This window comes from Mustelus asterias, unplaced genomic scaffold (genome assembly GCF_964213995.1).
Source record: "Mustelus asterias unplaced genomic scaffold, sMusAst1.hap1.1 HAP1_SCAFFOLD_533, whole genome shotgun sequence".
Taxonomy (NCBI): Eukaryota; Metazoa; Chordata; class Chondrichthyes; order Carcharhiniformes; family Triakidae; genus Mustelus; species Mustelus asterias.
In genome coordinates, this window is record NW_027590484.1 from 272,121 (window position 1) to 295,494 (window position 23,374).

General features: G+C 43.4%; 1 protein-coding gene across 1 annotated transcript; it reads right to left on the reverse strand.

The window, feature by feature from the left end:
• Positions 1 to 364: 364 nt before the first annotated feature.
• Positions 365 to 22,987, reverse strand: LOC144486958 (SWI/SNF-related matrix-associated actin-dependent regulator of chromatin subfamily A member 5-like; the record flags this gene model as incomplete). The annotated part of the gene is given in 13 exon segments (XM_078204974.1): positions 365 to 484; positions 2,547 to 2,699; positions 2,970 to 3,091; positions 4,823 to 5,049; positions 6,199 to 6,310; positions 14,227 to 14,293; positions 15,216 to 15,347; positions 17,565 to 17,607; positions 17,609 to 17,718; positions 18,157 to 18,336; positions 19,053 to 19,153; positions 20,922 to 21,022; positions 22,841 to 22,987. Coding segments are annotated over 13 exon segments (1,615 nt in total), but the record flags the coding sequence as incomplete, so codon positions are not given.
• Between the last annotated feature and the right edge of the window lie 387 nt (positions 22,988 to 23,374).

Here is a 23,374-nt window from a genome sequence, read left to right on the forward strand (position 1 = left end):
AAACTTGCCTCATACATCTCCTTTGAACCTTGCCCCTCACACGTTAAACCTATGCCCCCTAGTAATTGATTCTTCCACCCTGGGAGAAAGCTTCTGACTATCCCTTCTTTCCATGCCCCTCATAATCTTGTAGACTTCTATCCGGTCGCCCCTCAACCTCCATCGTTCCAGTGAGAACAAACCAAGTTTCTCCAACCTCTCCTCACAGCTAATGCCCTCCATACCAGGGCAACATCCTGGTATGGAGGGCATTAAACTTGTAGTAATGGAAGAGACGGGTTCACATGTTACTAAATAGACGCACAAGGGCGATAGTGGAAACTATTGAGCCCACTTTGTTGCACAGCGTACTTTAACTGGCTGTTCACACACTGTGGAAGATTGCAGAGGGTTTCATGCTCATTTTTGCATTTTTTAGGACTATTTCACCAAAAGTCAGGAACACATATGCCAGATTGCACAGTTCCAGGTGGTAGGTCCCAATCTATTGTAATGATAATTCATTTTAAAATCATTGACGATTAGAGAAGTTAGCTGTGAAAATATTGAAGTTTAATTTTAAAATGTTCTGCGGTATTTGAAAAAGAACAGGTTACTGAGGGAGTATCCAATGTATTCACAATCCCCAACACAAAGCTTTAACATCCGTGCCATAACTCAGTCAGAGAAAAGAATGCAAGATAAAATTCTGGAGTGAAGGCTGGGAATGATTAACACTTCTCATGGGACCCCAAAGGTTCAACGCTGCCATTTAAAGTTAATACCTCAAAGCACCGAAATATACTGAGGAAATATACTGGGAAAACTTTAAGAAACAACAAAGAACGACTAAGAAAGCAATAAAGAAAGGAAAGATAGGTTATGAAGCGAGGCTAGCTCTAAATATAAAAATAATGACAGTAAAAGCATTTACAAATATATAAAAAGGAATAGAGTGGCTCGAGTGAACGTTGGACCCTTGGAGGACGAGAGGGGGGATTTAATAGTGGGAAATGAGGAAATGGCTGAAACTTTAAATAGTTTTTTGTGTCGGTCTTCACGGTGGAAGACACAAATAGTTTACCGAATAGTAACGATAGAGGGTTGGTAGGAGGAGAGGTACTCAATACAATTAATGTTACCAGGGAGTCAGTGCTTGGTAGACTAACGGGACTGAAGGTGGACAAATGCAAGGTTATTCACTTTGGAGGAAATAATAGCAAATTGGATTATTATCCAAATGGAAAAAGATTGCAACATGATACTGTGCAAAGGGACCTGGGGGTCCTTGTGCATGAGACGCAAAAACCCAGTCTGCAGGTGCAACAGGTGATCAAGAAGGCAAATGGGATGTTGGCCTATATCGCAAGGGGGATGGAATATAAAAGCAGAGATGTCTTGCTGCATCTGTGCAGGACATTGGTGAGGCCGCAGATGGAATACTGTGTGCAGTATTGGTCCCCTTAATTGTGGAAGGATATATTGGCCTTGGAGGGAGTGCAGAGAAGGTTCACCAGGTTGATACCAAAGATGAGGGGTGTTGATTATGAGGAGAGACTGAGCAGATTGGGTTTGTACTCGTTGGAATTCAGAAGGCTGAGGGGGGATGTTATAGAGACCTATAAGATAATGAAGGGGCTGGATAGGGTAGAGGTGGAGAGATTCTTTCCACTTGGAAAGGAATCTAGAACTAGACAGCACAGCCTCAAAATAAAGGGGGGTCAGTTTAGGACAGAGCTGAGGAGGAACTTTTTCTCTCAGAGGGTGGTGAATCTCTGGAATTCTCTGCCCACTGAGGGCAGAGAAAACAAAGGCAGCACCTGGACCTATTTAATTATTTCTCAGATGCATTGATTGCAATCCAGTAACTGGCTGGTGGATCAATGAAGCAATTGAGAAACTTGCCACTTCACACTGGAGGGGAATTAGGATCTCCACTGTGTTTGTGGATTGGAGTCAAGTACTGACAGATGCTCTTCCCTGAAGCATATTAGTGAAGCAGCTGAACAATTGGGGAGCCCTGCTCCCTTTTGCTGCTCATTATAAACTTTAATTCAAACTTCGCAAATGAGTGAGATTTGAATTCATAAGCCCTTGGTGCACGAGGCAATCACGAAGCACTTATTAAAATCCGTGCATCAGTTGTTTTGTGTGAAACTGAATCACGGAAGGCAGTTCCTGACAGTGACACCTCAGCATTACTGAAACTTAAAATGGATTTCATTTCCAAACTCTCAATTGGATTTGGAAGTTAATTGGTGAGGAGAAACAAGATGCCCAGTCAGCTGGAATCATACCATGCCAATTCTGAAAACAACCGCACGCTCCATTCAAATAAAGAGAAGCAAACTGAAGGCCTTTGCTGAAATATTTCCACCAGTTCAGTCGAGCGGAGTTCTAAAGAACCATGGGAGCAACACACGGAAGATTTGAGGGGTTATCCGTGGCAGTAAAATACCAAATGTCGCTTGATCAGTGCACTTGGATGTTAAAACCAGCTACAATAGTTATATATTCAACAGTACGTGGGTCTCAGAACACAAATAACTAATCGCTCAGTAACTTACCATAGCTTGGAGGTCTACCTGAGGGTTCCAGTCTGAGTCGTATAGGATTACTACATCTGCCATGGCTAGATTTATACCAAGACCCCCAGCGCGTGTGCTTAACATGAAGATAAACTTTGAGCTCCCAGGACTATTGAAAGCAGAAATAGAATCCTGGAGGGATGAGAGAGAAAAGTTAAGCCAGAATTGAACAAACAATTGGACCAATCTTTTTACTAATTGTTGGAAAGTTTCATTTTTAAAAATACAAATAGATGCTAGATTCAAATTGAATATTCATATTTCTTGTTTGAAAACCTTGAGTCAGTTTTGTAACCTTAAGTCTAGAATTCTTACTTAGATAATAGAGCCTCAGATCAATTTAAGAGGTGAGAACTTTCCTCAAACAAACTCACTTTTGAAAGCACAGGGCAAAAAACATACTTGTCTCTCCTCATGCGGTGTCTGTCCATCCAGTCTACAATCCTCGTAGTTTCTCCACATACAATAATCTTCCAAGATATCCAGCACCCTGGTCATCTGGCTGTAGATCAACACCCGAGAACCTGTGGAAAAGAAGATCATTCATCAGGGTAATCGGTTGATCGGTAGCCAAGAACACAGCGCAGATACACAAATGCTTCAAAAACCTACATCTACTGATGTGGATAATGGAAACCAAATTTCAGTGGGAACAAGTAGGATGCAGAGTAATCTAGTGATAGTACAGGAGGCATAAATGAACACACATAACCAACTCCAATTTTATAATTCATACAATGTGAACTGTCCATGTGACCCAGCTGCCTTGATTGATGGGAATGATTTCAAAGGGTTTATATTTCAGGTGGATTCCAGACGGTGCTACAGATTGGGCAGCAAAAATTAAACCCGAATCAAAAAATAGCTGCAATCCCAAACCATGTAATTATTCCATTCACCTTCTCCCAACACGTTAGCCCCCAATTTTCAGAGTATTTGGCTCCTGTAGCTATTCCCCCGGAAGGAGGTTGGGGCCCATCAAGCATTGCAGAGGCCTGTGATCCAACTCTCCTCATGAAGAATATTTGATGGTAAATCGGCCAGTTTTTGGGAGCCCCCAGCCCCAGTGGATGGCGTGTGGCAGGCCAGAATGACTAAAACAGGATGCGATTTCAGAGCAAGACACACTATTGTTTTAAACAGTCACTAAAACTTGTGAAATAAAAGCTAAATAGATGGAAGCAAAGTTCTGGAAATACTCAGCAGGTCAGGCAGCATCTGTGGAGAGGGGAGTTCTGAAGAGTCATAGTTGACCCTTCGCTGATGCTACCAGATTAGTTGAGTATGTTCAGCAGTTTTTAACTCATTAAAACCTGTGCTGATTTGTAACCCATAACATCACAGCATGCAATCTGCTGTACCTTGCTGCACAGGTCAAATGCTGCCATGGTGTCATCAGTGATCATTTTCAAATTCTTTTGCAGACATCGTCGTGGAAATCCTTGCATGCTTACGAAGGATAAACATCACAAACCCCTTTCATTTACTAAAAATCCTGCTCTATTTTTGATCAGTCTGCAGCACAGGTACAGTACTGCTCCAGAGCATGACAAAGTGTGACATCGCACTCGGAAATGCACAAATAACCATGCAGGCGGTTGTTTACAGCCAATCTATATACCAGGATGTTTGATTTCCCACTCCACCTGATTTCCTTCTATATGGATCGGACTACACAGTAGTTTTTGTTCAATTCCTCCTGGTCTCCAGAGTCTCAACTAATTTGGTCATGGATTCGAGTTCGAGTGACTGGCATGCTCTTTGAATTTCCAATCGAATCTGAATCCAAACCTACATTCTCCCAAAATAGGAACTTTAACATTAAGCTAATTCTTCATCCATTGAGACAATGTCATCTATTTCACAAAGCGTGAACTTTATTACTATATTTACTCTCTGATCACAGATTTGTTGAACATATTCTAAAACCTAATTTGCATTGTGTTTTAGTTTGGTTATCTCCTCAAGGATATCTCAGTAAGCTTATTTGCCTGTCCTACTACAACTAAAACCATTGCTGATTCCAGAGTTTATTGCACATTAATTTATAACACATTTTGGAATATTTTCCATTAATTTCCCTTTACGGCCTGGCAATCGTTAATTTGGGCCTTATGCCTTATGTTGGCCACACCCCACCCCGTCCGAGCTACTCAATTATCCACGAAACTATCAAATCACTCCATGTCTCCTTCCTATAGAAAGATTGAAAGACAGAAAGGGAAACAAAAGCCTTGACCAGGCCTGCGGCTGACCTTGCTCCTTCACTCTCGGCAGCAGTTTGTCCAGTACCACCATTTTGCCACTGTTAACTACCAGGTGAGTGTCAGTGGTGTAAGGTGGGCCAGGTTCAGCTCCGTCAAACAGATAGGGGTGGTTGCGGCACTTGCGCAGTTGCATCAGTCTATTCAATCGACGCATTTTGTCCATTTTCCCTGAGGAGTTCAGGATGGCAATATCCTTCATTAATATCCTGGTGTACCTGTCAGCAAGACCAGAATTAAAACTCATCAGACCAACTTGGAGATAAATTCATTTTTTTAATGGAGCTCAACAGAAAGCAATTACAACCTAAAATGAATGCTTTGTTCTCTAGGTGCCTCGGACAAAGTGTAGGATCCACATTCCAACCCCTCTCACCTACCAGGGAACAGGGTGCTCCATCTAAGCCTCACAGATATAGAAACCCATATCTTATGACTAATACACACTCGACATTTTGTTCTTTGATACAAAGCACAATTCATCCCAGGTGGCCAGGGTTTGAAGGGATGGGAATATTCCTTTTCATGTCATTTGGATGCGAGCAATGTGAAGTACTCTGGGATTAAGTATTTGTAACGCAGAAACAGGCCACTTAGATCAACAATTCCAGATCAGTGTTCATGATAAGAGTCTCCTCACACCTTCGATTTCTTTTTCCATTCTATGTTTAACAAACTTCTCTAAAATGCATCAATGTCATGCCTCTCCTTGTGGTAGTGAGCTCCACACTAACCACTCTGCCACTTTCTTTTTTGAATCTTCTCCTAAATTCCTGTTTGATTTATGAGTGACTATTTTATATTTATGGCAGCGATCCTGGCATCACCGTGAGGCAATGACATTGTGTTACATCGGGTGCAGTCTCATTTTGAAGGGCTTTGCAGCGTTCTCCTTGACCAACTAGATAGACATGGTTAATAAGTTTGGAGGGGACACCTCACTAGTACCTGATCAGGTGGGTATCAATAATGGGCTGCATTGGGGTTTGAAAGAAGAAAGCCCAAAGCTGAGAGCAAAGTAGTTTGAAAGCACTGTAATAATCACACTTGAATGGCAATCGTCCAGTCTGAATTCAATGATGATCTTCTGTTTTGGGCAAAAATAATGGAAATGATTGAGGGAAGTTAGAATTCCAAACACAAAAATCTTACAGATCAGACGGAAGCAGGATGGTCAATAGTAGGGAGTCAGCCTATTATTGATGCATTGGGTAAAATCACACTCGCTTACACTGGTGAATCTATTCCCTTAGTTCTACAAATGCTCTAATTGTTGATTGAAGTGCAGGACAATTTCAATGAGTTGTTGCAAGATGATGCCGTACTTCACAATGCAACACATTAAGATTCACAAGTTGTGCACTCACCATTCCCGTTGCATTTTGCTCAGGCCCACATACATTTTGACTCCCTTTTTTGGCAGCAGGCTCTTTTCTACCTCAGCTTTAATATGTGGGAGGAGGAAGGGTCTCAATACCTAATTCAGGTGAGAATACATGCTTTTTACACACTGATGATGCCCAAGGAGGTCAAGCAAAATAATGCAATGTTACAAAAGCTGCACTGAACAGTTCTGTGGACTGAAGCACAGGTTCAACAAAAACAGCTGAACAAGCCATGGGTTGAAGCACATCCATAGGTGTGGGCTGAATGTTCACTTGATGAAAACACCTACAACTTCAGATTAGAATGTCAACAGCTTTATTCTGCAACAGAACAGTTCAGGCCTTGGAATCCAACCCTTTATGAGAAAATACAGTAACCATAGAACCATAGAAAATTACAGCTCAGAAACAGGCCTTTTGGCCCTTTTTGTCTGTGCCGAACCATTTTTTACCTAGTCCCACTGACCTGCACTTGGACCATATCCCTCCACACCCCTCTCATCCATCAGCCCATCCAAGTTTTTCTTAAATGTTAAAAGTGACGCCACATTTACCACGTTATCCGGCAGCTCATTCCACACTCCCACCACTCTCTGCGTGAAGAAGCCCCCCCTAATATTCCCTTTAAACTTTTCTCCTTTCACCCTTAACCCATGCCCTCTGGTTTTTTTCTTCTCTAGCCTCAGTGGAAAAAGCCTGCTTGCATTCACTCTATCTATACCCATCAAAATCTTATACGCCTCGATCAAATCTCCCCTCAATCTTCTACGCTCCAGAGAATAAAGTCCCAACCTATTCAATCTCTCTCTGTAACTCAGTTTCTCAAGTCCCGGCAACATCCTTGTGAACCTTCTCTGCACTCTTTCAACCTTATTTACATCCTTCCTGTAACTAGGTGACCTTCTTTTGTATATACTTGTAAAAGCTCTGATAGTTTACCCTCATATTCCATTTTTAATCAATCTTCTGTGCCCTTTTACTGGTTTCTAAAACGCTCCCAATCCTCAAGCTTGTTACTATTCCTTGTCATATGATAAGCCTCTTCTCTTAATCTAACACAATCGTTAATGCTCTCAATAAGCCACAGATGGATGTTTTTGCAGAGTTTATATTTCCCAATTTCATTGATAAACATATAAAGAAAGAATTCAACATTTTCACTGTTCACTATCAACCTTAGCAGGCTCTCCTCTCAAACTTAAAGCCAATTACATAGGGACAAGATTCTTGTTTATGATTGTGGAAATATGCCACTTGCAGACCATCAGATGGAATTCAATTGTGATATGAATGTTTGCCTGTTGATCTTTTGCTATGAGATTACCAATTAACCCTGCCGCATTGCACAATACTAGATCAGGGCGGTATGGTGGCTGTGGTTAGCACTACTGCTTCACAGACCAGGGACCCGGCTTCAATTCTGGCCTTGGGTGACTGTTTTTGTGGAGTTTACATGTTTTCCCCGTGTCTGCGTGGGTTTCCTTTGGGTGCTCCAGTTTCCCCTCTCAGTCTGATGTGCAGGTTAGGTGGATTGGCCATGCTAAATTGCCCCTTAGGTGTCCCAAGATGTGTAGGTTAGTGGGGTAACTAAGTGGGATTAAGGGGATAGTAACCTTAAATTCACTTTCCTCATTCCTCAACAATGTACATTTCTACAACACCTTTCACAGAGGCGGCATGGTGGCACAGTGGTTGGCACTCCTGTCTCACAGCGCCAGGGACCCAGGTTCAATTCTGGCCTCGGGTCACTCTCTGTGTGGAGTTTGTGCATTCTCCCCGTGTCTGCTCTGGTTTCCTCCCACATTCCAAAGATGTGCGGGTTCGGGTGATTGGCTATGCTAAATAAACCTTTGGTGTCAATGGGATTGGCGGGGTAAATATGTGGGGTTGGTGCAAACTTGATGGGCCAAATGGCCTCCTTCTGCACTGTAGGGATTCTATGATAATAAGATGTCTACAGGATCATCACAGGGGCAATTATCAGACAAATTTGACACCGAGCTCCCAAAAAAACCCATTGAGAGGTGACCAAGGAGTTTTTAAAGCAGTGTCTTAAATCATCGTCATAGAAACCCTACAGTGCAGAAGGAGGCCATTCGGCCCATCGAGCCTACGCCGACCACAATCCCACCCACGCCTTACCCCCACATACTTTACCCACTAATCCCTCTAACCTACGCATCAGGACTCGAAGGGGCAATTTTTAACCTGGCCAATCAACCTAACCCGCAAATCTTTGGACTGTGGGAGGAAACCGGAGCAGGATATAGATAGGCTGGAAATTTGGGCAAAGAAATGGCAGATGGAGTTCAATCCTGATAAATGCGAAGTGATGCATTTTGGTGGGAATAATGTAGGGAGGAGCTATACGATAAATGGAAGAACCATAAAGGGTGTAGAGACGCAGAGGGACCTGGGTGTGCAAGTCCACAGATCTTTGAAGGTGGCGTCACAGGTGGAGAAGGTGGTGAAGAAGGCATATGGCATGCTTGCCTTTATAGGACGGGGCATAGAGAATAAAAGTTGGGGTCTGATGTTGCAGATGTATAGAACGTTGGTTCGGCCGCATTTGGAATACTGTGTCCAGTTCTGGTCGCCACACTACCAGAAGGACGTGGAGGCTTTGGAGAGAGTACAGAGGAGGTTTACCAGGATGTTGCCTGGTATGGAGGGGCTTGGTTATGAGGAGAGATTGGGGAAACTGGGGTTGTTCTCCTTGGAAAGACGGAGGATGAGGGGAGACTTAATAGAGGTGTATAAAATTATGAAAGGCATAGATAGGGTGAACGGTGGGAAGCTTTTCCCCGGATCGGTGGTGACGTTCACGAGGGGTCATAGGTTCAAGGTGAAGGGGGGGAGGTTTAACACAGATATCAGAAGGACATATTTTACACAGAGGGTAGTGGGGGCCTGGAATGTGTTGCCGGGCAAGGTGGTGGAGGCGGACACACTGGGAACGTTTAAGACTTATCGAGACAGCTATATGAACGGAGTGGGAATGGAGGGATACAAAAGAGTGGTCTAGTTTGGACCGGGGAGCGGCGCGGGCTAATTGTTCTTTGTTTCTCATTTCAAGGCTTCATTCTATTATCATCTTGCTGGTGCCAGTACAGAGCGAGACTGCGAATAGTTGGGAACCTGTCTCTAGGGGCAGGGAATTCAGATGGTGTTCGTAAAGCAGAAGTGGAAATGAATAGGGTTGGGAAGCATTTTCTGATCAGCGCCAGTGTGATCTCCTGGACTCGTTTCGATCGCCTCAGGGGGTCGGAGAGGAATTTCCCAGATTTTTTTTTCCCCCATATTGGCCCTGGGGTTTTCGCCTCTCCCTGGAGATCACATGGTCTGGAATGGGGGGGGTGGGGGTGAGTAAATAGGTTGTGATGAACAAAGCATCGTAGCTGTGAGGGACAGCTCAGTGGATAGGATATTAGGATGTAGATAGGCTGGAAAATTGGGCGGGGATCCTGGATTCAGGATTCAATCCTGGACCGGGGAGCGGCGCGGGCTTGGAGGGCCGAAGGGCCTGTTCCTGTGCTGTATTGTTCTTTGTTCACCCGGAGGAAACCCACGCAGACACGAGGAGAATGTGCAAACTCCACACAGACAGTGACCCGAGCCGGGAATCGAACCCAGGACCCTGGAGCTGTGAAGCAGCAGTGCTAACCACTGTGCTACCGTGCCGCCCAATTAGGATGAGCTCGAGAGGCAGAGAGATTTAGGGAAAGAATTCCAGTGCTTTGGGCTAAACAGCTGAAGGTTGACCATCAGCGATGCACAAATGGAGCGTTGGACAGAACTTGGTTCATGTCAGCAGCAGTTCTGGTCAATTTAATCTTCCACGTGGTGCAAGGTGGGAGGCTGTTTAGGAAAACCTCGTGCTAATTAAGGGTTTGAACAAGGGCGGGCGATATTATGGTGGTGGTATTGGTAATATTGAGAATATGGGGTTGGAAATGTAGTTCAGGCTCAATTAGAATATCACAATTGCAAAGAGTTTGGTGAAGCCTCAGACAGACAGGAACCAGACAGAGGTTTGGAGTGAATGGTTAGGAAATGGAGCTTGTAGTGTGAACAGAAGAGGAGATAATTCCGAGTAATTGTAACCTACCATTCCTCCTCTCCCCCAACGCATTTCAGCTTCTCAAATAGTGGATAGACATTTCAGCAAATAAAAATTATTCTATTTCCCTTACCCTGCACCTCCCAAAATGTGATAAAAACACTTTAATTTAGCAAGTCTTCCTGATCATAGAACATTACAGCGCAGAACAGGCCCTTCGGCCCACGATGTTGCACCGACCAGTTAAAAAAAAAAACTGTGACCCTCCAACCTAAACCAATTTCTTTTCGTCCATGAACCTATCTACGGATCTCTTAAACGCCCCCAAACTAGGCGCATTTACAACTGATGCTGGCAGGGCATTCCAATCCCTCACCACCCTCTGGGTAAAGAACCTACCCCTGACATCGGTTCTATAACTACCCCTCCTCAATTTAAAGCCATGCCCCCTCGTGCTGGATTTCTCCATCAGAGGAAAAAGGCTATCACTATCCACCCTATCTAAACCTCTAATCATCTTATATGTTTCAATAAGATCCCCTCTTAGCCGCCGCCTTTCCAGCGAAAACAATCCCAAATCCCTCAGCCTCTCCTCATAGGATCTCCCCTCCATACCAGGCAACATCCTGGTAAACCTCCTCTGCACCCTCTCCAAAGCCTCCACATCCTTCCTGTAATGTGGGGACCAGAACTGCACACAGTACTCCAAGTGCGGCCGCACCAGAGTTGTGTACAGTTGCAACATAACGCTACGACTCCTAAATTCAATCCCCCTACCAATAAACGCCAAGACACCATATGCCTTCTTAACAACCTTATCTACTTGATTCCCAACTTTCAGGGATCTATGCACACATACACCTAGATCCCTCTGCTCCTCCACACTATTCAAAGTCCTCCCGTTAGCCCTATACTCAACACATCTGTTATTCCTACCAAAGTGAATTACCTCACACTTCTCCGCATTAAACTCCATCCGCCACCTCTCGGCCCAACTTTGCAACCTGTCTAAGTCTTCCTGCAAACTACGACACCCTTCCTCACTGTCTACCACACCACCGACTTTGGTGTCATCAGCAAATTTGCTAATCCACCCAAATGGGTGATCAGGAAGCAGTTCTACTGGAGATCCAGCATCAATTGAAATGCTCTTATCAACGTCGGGATCAGCAATTGGAACAGCCCGTGGGGATGCTTAATGGGCCTTGTTACCAAGGTCAACTGAGGAGTTCAATATCTGGCCACAGAAAACATAATTGAGAGTAAATGAAGCTGAAGAAATCTCTCCCCCTTCACCATATTATGTAATATCTGAAGTGATTCAAATTATTCAGATCTGGGTAAAATGTCCACCCTAATTAAAAACACCTGTGGTAGTTGCCTACATCGAGTGAAAGGCAATAATTATCTATTCGTCTCATCAATTTCTAAGTTGCCTATTCCAGCACCTTAAATGCCATGTTTACTTCAGGCACTATTTACTGAATGCAAGAACACCTGGTAAATGTTCATTTAGCTTTGTGCCCTTTAACATTTCTAATCCATTCTAAGTGGGATGCAGCTGGACTGGGCAGAAACCATTCTCGTTACACGAATAGAGCCACCACTTAATTCCAGTGGATCGCAGGTAAGTCATGTCTGCAAGAAGTGGTGGCAATTAGAAAATGCTGGAATCCATCATTAAAGAAGAAATAGCAGGCCATCTGGATAAGGATGGTTCGATTAAGCAGACGCAGCATGGATTCATGAGGGGAAAGTCGTGCTTGACAAACTTGTTGGATTTTTATGAAGATGTGACTAGTGCGGTTGACGGACGGGAACCGGTGGATGCGGTGTTTTTGGATTTCCAAAAGGCGTTAGCAAGGTGCCTCACAAAAGGTTGCTGAAGAAGATTGGGCCACACGGAGTTGGGGGTAGGATGTTAGCGGGGATTGGGGGATTGGCTATCCGACAGGAAGCAGAGAGTCGGAACAAATGGGTGCTTTTCTGGTTGTCAGGTGGTAACTAGTGGCGTGCCGCAGGGATCGGTACTGGGGCCTCAACTATTTACCATTATATAGACGATCTGGAGGAGGGGACTGAGTGTACGGTTACAAAGTTTGCTGACGACACAAAGATAAGTGGAGAAGTGAATCGTGTGGAGGGCATAGAAGATCTGCAGAGAGATTTGGACAGGCTGAGCTAGTGGGCGAGGATCTGGCAGATGGAGTATAACGTTGACAAATGCGAGGTTATTCACTTTGGAAGAAATAATAGCAAATTGGATTATTATCCAAATGGAAAAAAATTACAACATGATACTGTGCAAAGGGACCTAGAGGTCCTTGTGCATGAGACGCAAAAACCCAGTCTGCAGATGCAACAGGTGATCAAGAAGGCAAATGGGATGTTGGCCTATATCGCAAGGGGGATAGAATATAAAAGCAGAGATGTCTTGCTGCATCTGTACAGGGCATTGGTGAGGCCGCAGCTGGAATACTGTGTGCAGTATTGGTCCCCTTAATTGTGGAAGGATACTTTGGCCTTGGAGGGAGTGCAGAGAAGGTTCACCAGGTTGATACCAAAGATGAGGGGTGTTGATTATCAGGAGAGACTGAGCAGATTGGGTTTGTTCTCATTGGAATTTAGAAGGCTGAGGGGGGATCTTATAGAGACCTATAAGATGATAAAGGGGCTGGATAGGGTAGAGGTGGAAAGATTATTTCCATTTAGAAAGGAAGCTAAACTAGAGAGCACAGCCTCAAAATAAAGGGGGGGCTCAGTTTAGGACAGAGTTGAGGGGGAACTTCTTCTCTCAGAGGGTGGTGAATCTCTGGAATTCTCTGCCCACTGAAGTGGTGGATGCTACCTCGTTGAATATGTTTAAATCATGGCTAGATGGATTCCTGATCGGTAAGGGAATTAAGGGTTATAGGGATCAGGAGGGTAAGTGGAACTGATCCACTTCAGATCAGCCATGATCTTATTGAATGGCGGGGCAGGCTCGAGGGGCTGGATGGCCTACTCCTGCTCCTATTTCTTATGTTCTTTATCACTTCATAAAAGTCAAATTAATTTGTAATTCACACGCTGTAACTCAAAATTTAACACTGCTCGGGATAAACATTTAGTAGAATATAGATCCTCAGTTTTTGCCATCACATTTTTAATCAATAAATTAACAGTTCTAAATCTACCGGGGCAAGTCAAAGGCCAGGAATCCTGCGGTGAGTAACTCGCCTCCTTACTCCCCAAAGCTTCTCCACCAGATACAAAGCATAAGTCAGGGGTATGATGGATACTCTCCATTTGCCTGGATGAGTGCAGCTCCAACAACAGTCATGAAGTTCAACACCATCCAGGACAAAGCAGCCCACTGGATTGCTACCCCTTCCACAAACATTCACTCCCTCCACCACCGATGAACAGTGACAGCCATGTGTACCATCTACAAGATGCACTGCAGGAATTCACCAGGGTTCCTTAGGCTGCACCTTCCAAACTCTCAGCCACTGCCACCTAGAAGGACAAGAGCAGCAGGTACCTGGGGACACCACCACCTGGAAGTTTCCCTCCAAGTCACTCCGCATTCTGACTTTGGGAACATATCGCTGTTTGTTTACCGTCATTGGATCAAAAAACCTGGAACTCCTTCCCTAACAGCACTGTGGATGTACCTAGAACTTCAGGGACTGCAGTGGTTTAAGAAGGCAGCTCACCACCACCTTCTGAAGGGCAACTCGGGATGGCCAATAAATGGTGGTCTAGTCAACGACATCCACACCCAGTAAATGAAGAAAAGAAACCTTGCTGTTTATTCAAATTAGCCCCAAACACTCTCAAGGCACATCACTTCATCACACAAATATACAACTTTGTGAATAATATTTCTGAGGACGATGGGCCCGAAATAACTTTGCATTTTAATGACGTACCAGCATCAGAATACAGATAAGATAAGAAGCTTCCCATATGCAATCGCTCAACCAGCTTCTGGTCCCCGAAGCAGTTGTTTGTGTCAAACAAAGAATCAAAGTCCTGCAAAGAACAACAAGTGGCTCTCGTCATGCCAACCCCAAACGTTTTAGCATATTGTGTTACTTCCATCAACGCCTCATCCAAAGGTTTCAATTATTACTTTATTTATCACGAGAAGAACAAGAATGGCAATTTTAAAAAGGTAGCATCCAAATTAGATCGTTCACAAATGATATCATAAAACACATGCCCAGCTGCTCATAACAATTGCAAATCAGTTTCAGCTGGTCGGCATGTGAGCAATTCAACATGGAAAAAAATCATTTTTTCCCTTGGACCACCTACTCCCATCTCTGTAACAAGCTACAGGACACCCACACAGGAAGAATGGGCAGTTAGGCATTCAGTTAGAAACATAGCTTTTCTTACTTTAACAAAAATAAATAAATACTAAAATACTTCTGATAGCTAATTTGTGGATTGAGATAGATATGGATAAAGTAAGCTCTCACCCCAGCCTGCTTTTAATGTAAGTTTAGAATTATGACACAAGGTGACAGTTTTGCTCAAGGAAACATCAAGCATGTTAAATCCGCTTCGCAGTGTAAGGCAGATGTGACACTGAGCATCAGGAATGGTCAATAGCAGTTTGAAGGATTAGAGGAGCAGACATCACCAATTGGACTCTGCATCGGCACACATATGGTGAATATAGTGCTCAGAAAATGTGAGCAGGTGGATAAATTAATACACAGACTGCGGCCATTTAGCTCCCTGGCTGCTCCCAATGCAAGGAACAATGGTGTCACACAACACCCTCCAGCAAGTTGGACAGCTTCCCCTGACACTGGGTTCAAAAATGAAAAAGACACAACTTTGCAGCATTCTCTCATGCCTTCCAAAGAGAAATAGGTTGAAACACTGTAATTGAACCTGAGACAAACGGTACAGTCACTGTCAAGCTGCTTTTCTCATTACTTACTGCAGACGAATTGAAGACATCCAGGAGGAGGAAGTTGAGCAGAGCCCAGAGTTCGTGCAGGTTGTTCTGAAGTGGTGAATCCGTGAGCAATAATACATTTGTTGTTTTAAATTCTCTCACTATTTCAGAGAGCTGTAAATTTAGCAGATTTAAAAACATGACTGTACAAACTGGGTACAAGTTTGAATCATACTGCTGGCACAACTGTAGATTCAGACTGCATTTAAAAGTTCGCTGATCTTTTAGGTGTTTATTCGTGTCTGTCATTTCTCCAATTAATTCAGATATAGTGGCACCAAATGCTTTGCATTAGGAAGCAAAAAGCAAGTGTACTAATAGTACATCAAGATTACAAACGGTTATCGATAACTTGCAAGACGCGAATATGGAAACTTCCAGAGCCGTCCACAATTGAATGGCATTTCTTTCAAATCGAAGCAATGGTTGTGGAAGGAGCAGCTGGTTAAAAAGCAATAGTTGTGGAAGGAGCAGCTGGTTAAAAAGCAATGGTTGTGGAAGGCGCAGCTGGTTAAAAAGCAATGGTTGTGGAAGGAGCAGCTGGTTAAAAAGCAATGGTTGTGGAAGGGACAGCTGGTTAAAAAGCAATGGTTGTGGAAGGGACAGCTGGTTAAAAAGCAATGGTTGTGGAAGGGACAGCTGGTTAAAAAGCAATGGTTGTGGAAGGGACAGCTGGTTAAAAAGCAATGGTTGTGGAAGGAGCAGCTGGTTAAAAAGCAATGGTTGTGGAAGGAGCAGCTGGTTAAAAAGCAATGGTTGTGGAAGGAGCAGCTGGTTAAAAAGCAATGGTTGTGGAAGGGACAGCTGGTTAAAAAGCAATGGTTGTGGAAGGAGCAGCTGGTTAAAAAGCAATGGTTGTGGAAGTGACAGCTGGTTAAAAAGCAATGGTTGTGGAAGGAGCAGCTGGTTAAAAAGCTTTTAAAACAAGATCACACTACGGTCTGATTAAGCAGATCTGATCTTTGATTTTCAATTCAAATATTTCCACTCCACTCTTCCACTGGTGTTAAAACCCAGAGATTAACTATCGAGCCTCAATAATTGATGGTGCAATAACTTTCCCAGAAGTTTCTGAACCCCTGGAGTAATTTGGTTGAATATGGCACAGCGGTTCGCACTGCTGCCTCACAGCAACAGGGACCAGTGTTTGATTTCCGGCTTGGGTAACTGTGTGGAGTCCGCATGTTCTCCCCATGTCTGTGTGGTTTTCCTCCGGGTGCTCCGGTTTCCTCCCACAGTCCAAAAGACATGCTGGTTAGGGTGCATTGGCTGTGCTAAATTCTCCCTCAGTGTTACCCGAACAGGCGCCAGAGTGTGGCGACCAGGGGATTTTCACAGTAGCTTCATTACAGTGTTAATGTAAGCCTACTTGTGACACTGATAAACTTTAACTTAAAAAATGATTTGTCTGCATTGGATTGTGAGATTAAAGCGCTCTTTTCCTCAAGATTCGCATTCCATCTGTGACAATAAATAACCCTTTTAATTTAGCTCTTAAAGCTTTGATGGAAGTGCGAAGGAACAGTGAAAGCAGCAAATAACAATTATATTAACCATGAGTACTCAAAATGTATCATTTTCCTTCATTTCAAAATCTCTATTCCTGGATTTCCCTCCAACCTTTTGTTCCAATCTTCCTGTCCTTCGTTATCTCATTCACCAGAGAACAGTCACTTCCATCCACACTGAATTCTTTTTTACTGTTCTTTGCCACTCCGTCTTACCCCGTCTTTGCATTCCCCTCTCCAGGGGAACAGTGTGCAGCAAACTTCTGTGCCTCATTTTCTGTCTGGTCCCACACATAACTGCACCTTGCTCAAAAATAACCTCACTCCATGATATATAACCGAGAATGTGACACATGGTTTACAAAGTTTTAAAGTTTATTTATTAGTGGCACAAGTAGGCTTACATTAACACTGCAATGAAGTTACTCTGAAAATCCCCTAGTCGCCACACTTCGGTCCACTGAGAATTTAACACGGCCAACGCACGTAACCAGCAATTTTTTTGGACCGTGGTAGGAAACCGGAGCACTCGGAGGAAACCCACACAAACACGGGGAGAACGTGTAAACTCCACACAGACGATGACCCAAGCTGGGAATCGAACATGGGTCACTGGCGCTGTGAGGCAGCAGTGCGAACCACCGAGCTACCATGTCGCCCCCTCCTCATGCCCCCATGCTACAAATCAAGCCTGCGTTTCTCCCCAATTCACCTGAAGATGAGGCAGAAAATGTAGCATTCACTACAATGGTAGCCATTAACTCTGGTGGTAATGGACGGGATGGGGAAGAGAGCAGAGAAAATGAACGGAAAACACACTTACCTTGGGTTTCCCATTTTTGATCCTTTCGGCTTCATCCATAACCATATCGCCAATTAAATATTTTGAAAACAGGTTTCTCCCTGATGAGCATTTCATACGACGTCACACAAACGTCCCACTCTCCAGGAAGGAGGACATCTCTGATGAAAGCTGCCTGATAAAGTAAGAAGTGGGTTACATTTCAGTTTTCCAAACACCAGAAATTTATTTTTCTAGAAGACAATTGGGATGCAGCAGAAACAGATCTGATCACAGGCATGAATCACACAAATTTAACTGAATAAAACACTGACGTTGGGGTTTTCCAGCCCCGCCAGCAGTGAGCAGAGTCAAGGGCATGACGGGCAAAGGTGGAGAGGGGCCAAAGGGCAATTGGCTCTTTGCAACTCTCCAAACCATAGAATCCCTACAGTGCAGGAAGAGGCCATTCGGCCTTTGTACTTTCCCACTGGGGTCGGCCAACATGTGGCAGGAGATCCAACAAGCACTGCACGGATTACTTCCACAACGTGCAATGCATTTTCAAATTAAACTCCATGCATCAGCTGTATTTTCCAACAGTATTTTTGGAAACATAAAACACAGTTCTTACCCTTTGATCCTTGTCACCAATTAAACAAATAGCTCGAAGAGTCGGTATCCATCTTTTGAACTCAAGCATCCAGTTGTGCAGTGTAGACTTGGGGACTAGAACCATGTGAGGTCCAGGAATGTTTCTATCGTGTTTCATGTACCCAAGAAGAGCAATAATTTGCAAAGTCTTCCCGAGACCCTGTTAAACAAAGTAAAACAATTAATTCTCTTAGAATCAAAGACTTTTTTCATCATTGTTGTCCTGAAGCATTTCTGAAATGTACTGGAAGAAACCATTCGGCCCATCAAGTTTGTTCTGCAATTTAATTCGATCATAGCTTATCTACATCGTAACTCCATTTATCTGCCTTGGTTCCATTTCCCTTCACACTAATCTAACAAAAATCTTCGTCTCAGTTTTGACATGTCCAGACTAACCGTGCCTCAAGTTTTCCATAAAATAAAAAGCTAGGTTTTGGCAGGAAGGAGGAGAAAACAAACGTTCCAGGTTTCCGCTAATCTTTGAATGGTACACCCTCGAACATCCGGGAGAAGATACTTGTTCCCTATTTAGAAACATCGAAGATAGGAGCAGGAGGAGGCCATTTGGCCCTTCGAGCCTGCTCCGCCATTCATTACGATCATGGCGGATCATCCAACTCAATAGCCTCATCCTGCTTCCCCCCTCCCCTCCAATAACCTTTGATCCCATTCACCCCAAGTGCTTTACCGAGCCGCCTCTTGAATACATATAATGAATGCTTCACCCCGTTTTGAACAGGGAACCTTTCACGTGAGGCGAACTTGATAACCAGTGCACTACAGAGACATTTATCTTATTAAATCCTTTAAACTAAACATCTCACATGCCTACACCAAACAATTGTTATGTCTACAATCAATGTGTATTCATACCGTTTCATCTGCCAGGATACCATTCATGCCATTCTCAGATAAAGAAATCAGCCAATTCAGTCCACGGATCTGATAGTCGCGGAGTTTCCCTCCTTTTACATCTGTGGAAGAGACCCCAAACATTTAGAGCCTTCAACCGTTGCAAGAGTCTGTACAGAGTACAGCTCAAGGGGAAATGAAATCAGTGCCATGACCAAAAGGAAAAGTATTACTGTTTCAGGAACCATTGAACTGAAAGCACCATGATAGCTTGAGACAACAAAAAGCAAGCAGCACAATCCATTTAGTATTAGGGTCTTAATGTTTGCATAAAGAATGTCAGCGTTCAGACGCAGGCTCCAAAACGAAGGTGGTGATTTTCACCACGACTACTACCATTCTATAGCAACGAAATTGACCAATAAAACAAGGCCAAAGTATATAAAGAAACATAAACTGTTAAACAGAGCACCTAAACTTCACGAAGGCAAGTATGAGCAAGATTGGGAGGGCAGAGAGAAGGAATGATGGTGAGGAACCAGGTTACTGGGCTTTGACTGGTTTGTGAGAAATCATTGCATGGACATTACTGGGATTTTGAATATGTTATGAGTATTTGGAGCATTGCGTGCCGTTCTGGTCATCAAACTACCAGAAGGACGTGGAAGCTTTGGAGAGAGTGCAAAGAAGGTTCACCAGGATGTTGCCTGGTCTCAAGAGTGTTGGCTATGAGGAGAGGTTGAATAAACTAGGACTGTTTTCATTGGAAAGACAGAGGCTGAGGACAGACCTGATAGAGGTGGACACAATGATGAGAGGCATAGGTAGGGTGGATAGTCAGAAGCTTTTTTCCAAGGGTGGAAGTGTTAATTACAAGGGGGCGCAGGTTCAAGGTGAGAGGGATAAAATTTAAGGGAGATGTGTGGGGGAAGTTTCTCACAGAGTGGTGGGTGCCTGGAATGCACTACCAGGGGAGGTGATGGAAGCAGGCACATTAGCAACATTTAAGAAGCATCTCAACGGGTAAATGAATAGGGAGGGAATAGAGGGATACAGACCCAAATAAGGACAGAAGGGTTTTTCTTTATTTTAGTAAGGGCATCATGATTGGCACAGGCTGGGAGGGCTGGAGGGCCTGTCTTGTGCTGTACTTTTCGTTGTTCTTTGATTGGGGAAATGCCATTTGGGAGAACAGATCATTCAGCTCACCATTTCATAGGGTAAGGAACTGATTATACATGATTCTCAACACCAAAAGGACAGCATGTTACATGTACGCAATCTGTATGATAATCCAATTATTCATCATGAAAACAGATGGTTCCTTTTCATGTGGCGCACACTAACATGTTAAAATGGCTGCTGGGACCCCATGAAAAATAAGTTGGAGCAGCTTCAACTCAGTTCCTTGGGAGCACTGGTTGAGAGGGCAAAGCTGAACAAAACAAAGAGCAAGGTGAAAGGCTGATATATGAAACACATGTCATACTGGCATGAGGGAGAACTTTCAGCATTACCCTGCATTTTATTCATGCTGAAGCTGACCTCAAAATACTCAATATCCACAATATCCAGTCAGAAAACATGATGTCAGATTACAAGTTAGGCTGGAGTGAGTCCGTGGTGTCTGTCAGCATTAGTAGATTGTTCCATTAAAAAGACCCCTTATGCCAATAAATACAGCCAATTAAACCAGGAGAATGGGAGTTGCTGTTTTTGGAGATTTAATTACAACAGTCTCAAATGTTCCCACAAGTCTCATTTTGACAAAATTGAACACTGCACATCGATGAATGGTGACTGAAAATGTGAAAGCAATTGGGAAAAGGTAGTGAAAACTGAGCTACATTAACTCATGTATGAAATAACGAATAAAATGGCTTTACACACATGATGTGGATTCTTCAAACCTTGTACAGACATTGGTTGTCTTGCTGTTTTCTGACAGTAGCTCTTCATCCTCTTCCTGTTCCGTACGACGATGCCGATAGCTAAGAATTAAAAGTGAATTGTTTGTGCGAGGGGTTACTATTACTTTCCAAACCAATTTAAAAGAGCTGTTCCTGCAGTCAATTTCAAATCCACAATCACTTCAGAATAAACAGCACCGTACAAATTATTTTGGATATTGTGCATCACTTTTGTGGTGAAGATTAGTACATAGAATCCTAAAGTGCAGAAAGAGGCCATTTGGCCCATGGAGTCTGCACCGGCCTCAATCCCACCCAGACCCTATCCCCATGATGCCATGCATTTACCCTCGCTAGTTCCCCTGACACTAAGGGGCAATTTAGCATGGCCAATTCACCTAACCCTAATCTTTGGACTGCGGGATGAAACCGGAGCACCCGGAGGAAACCCACGCAGACACGGGGAGAATGTGCAAACACTATACAGACAGTGACCCAAGCCGGGAATCGAACCAGGGTCCCTGGCGCTGTGGGGCAGCAGTGCTAACCACTGCCACACTGCCACCCTTACTACTGTGCCACCATGCCCTACGTACAGCATGTTATTGAACTAAGATTCAAAATTGCAATTCATGCAGGTGGCCATTGTTTTAATTTAAAGTTGATTCCAAACATAAACTTTGAAATCTACTGTTATGTAAATACTCTCCCAAGACCCTGGTAGATTACACAGCATATTAGTACTTTTTAATTTAATTCGATGTGACACTTTTCATAACATCCGTGTTTTCAATACAATGTTGACAGGAATTCCACGCCTGTTATACGGATGCAGGATATTTGAACACTTGGTGACTAAGATGCTGTTTCAACTTTAAAAAGGCAGAGAAAAGGTGTAGGCCATGCAACCTCAGACATCTGTTTATTCAATTAAATCATGCTTGCTGTTGCTTCATATCACTTGATAGTGCAGCCAACAAAGAAAAAAATCCATTCAGAAAATTTAACACCCGTCGCCATTTGGGGCAGAACTTTCCACCAAGTGGAACGAAATAGCCCTCACTTTCAATCCTCACTAACCTCGTTCTAATATTAAGATGCGCCCCCCTTGAACCAGATTTCCCTCAAAAGAAATTAGTCTCTGTATCTACCCTACCAAATCCCCTAATCATTTTAAACTCCTCAATTTGGTTCTGTTTAATACTCTAAACTCAACGGAATGAAAGCCAGATTTACGGAACATGTTATGTTCTCATAACCTGACACTAAGACCAGATAGCATCCCGGTGCCAGACCAATATTACTTTCCTGAGGTTCGTTGCCCAGAACCAAAGGCAGTTCTCCAGCTGAGGTTTGACCAAGGCTCTGTACAGCTTCCTCATTTTTTCTTCCCAATCTATTTTGAGATAAATGCCATCTTCCTCTTAGCATATTTCATTATCTTTTGTAACAGTGCAGTAATATCGTGTTATTTATATGGAAACTCAAATCTCTTTTGCTCCTCCACAACTAATCTTTCTTGTCGAAAACACTTAGATTTGCCTTTCTCAGTTCCAAAGTGGGTGGCCTCACACTTCTCCACACTGAACTACATTTGCCACAGCTTTGCCCACTCACTGGGCTATGCCCTCTTTGCAACCCCATCATATGTTCCCAATTTGTGGTTGCTCCTAACCTAGTCTGCAAATATGGATGAAGCAGTAAAGAGTTATATCCAAATCACTGAAAGCCGAGGCCCCAAAACCTCAAGGAGGAATGAAAGCTTTACTTCCACCATTCTACTTTGATCCCAACATTAACGCCTCTTTGGCCTTCAAACGCCAGGAACACTTTCCAAGTTGAAATCTCTCAGAATTTGCATCATGAATCCAAAAACACATTGCCTGGAATATATCTTACCGTCCAACCGACAGAAGCGTCTGTTTCTCATCTTTCTTTAATCGAGGGCGCCCGGGTTTCATCTTTAAAGGAGACGTTGGAGTTTTCTGTGCAGCAGGTTGGATAAAGTGGGCAAAACGCTCGGTCTGTTGCAGCAGATAATCAAATCTGTCGAGCAAAAAAAAATGTTAATAAGAAAATAAAGCATTGAGAATTAACGTGACAAGAGTATGCAAACACATCTCATTTAATCTACAGTCAATCTACAGTTCTTGTGGGGGCTGCAGATTTGTTTTTAATGAGGCGTAATAGTACGTGTCTTTGGAAAACAGCCTTTCACCTGGTATTACTTTGTAAATTGGGCAACTGAGTAACATTTGGGTGAGGTGGGGAAAGAAGAATAAAGACAACCTTCTCTGCTGTGGTGATATTAAATCATTCCCACTGTAATTGAGATTTCACTTTGTGCTAGTAAATTGAAAAATGCTCTTCAAACACAACCTATATTTCTACATACAGGATAGTACACAAATGTGTATAGTACTATACGTGACA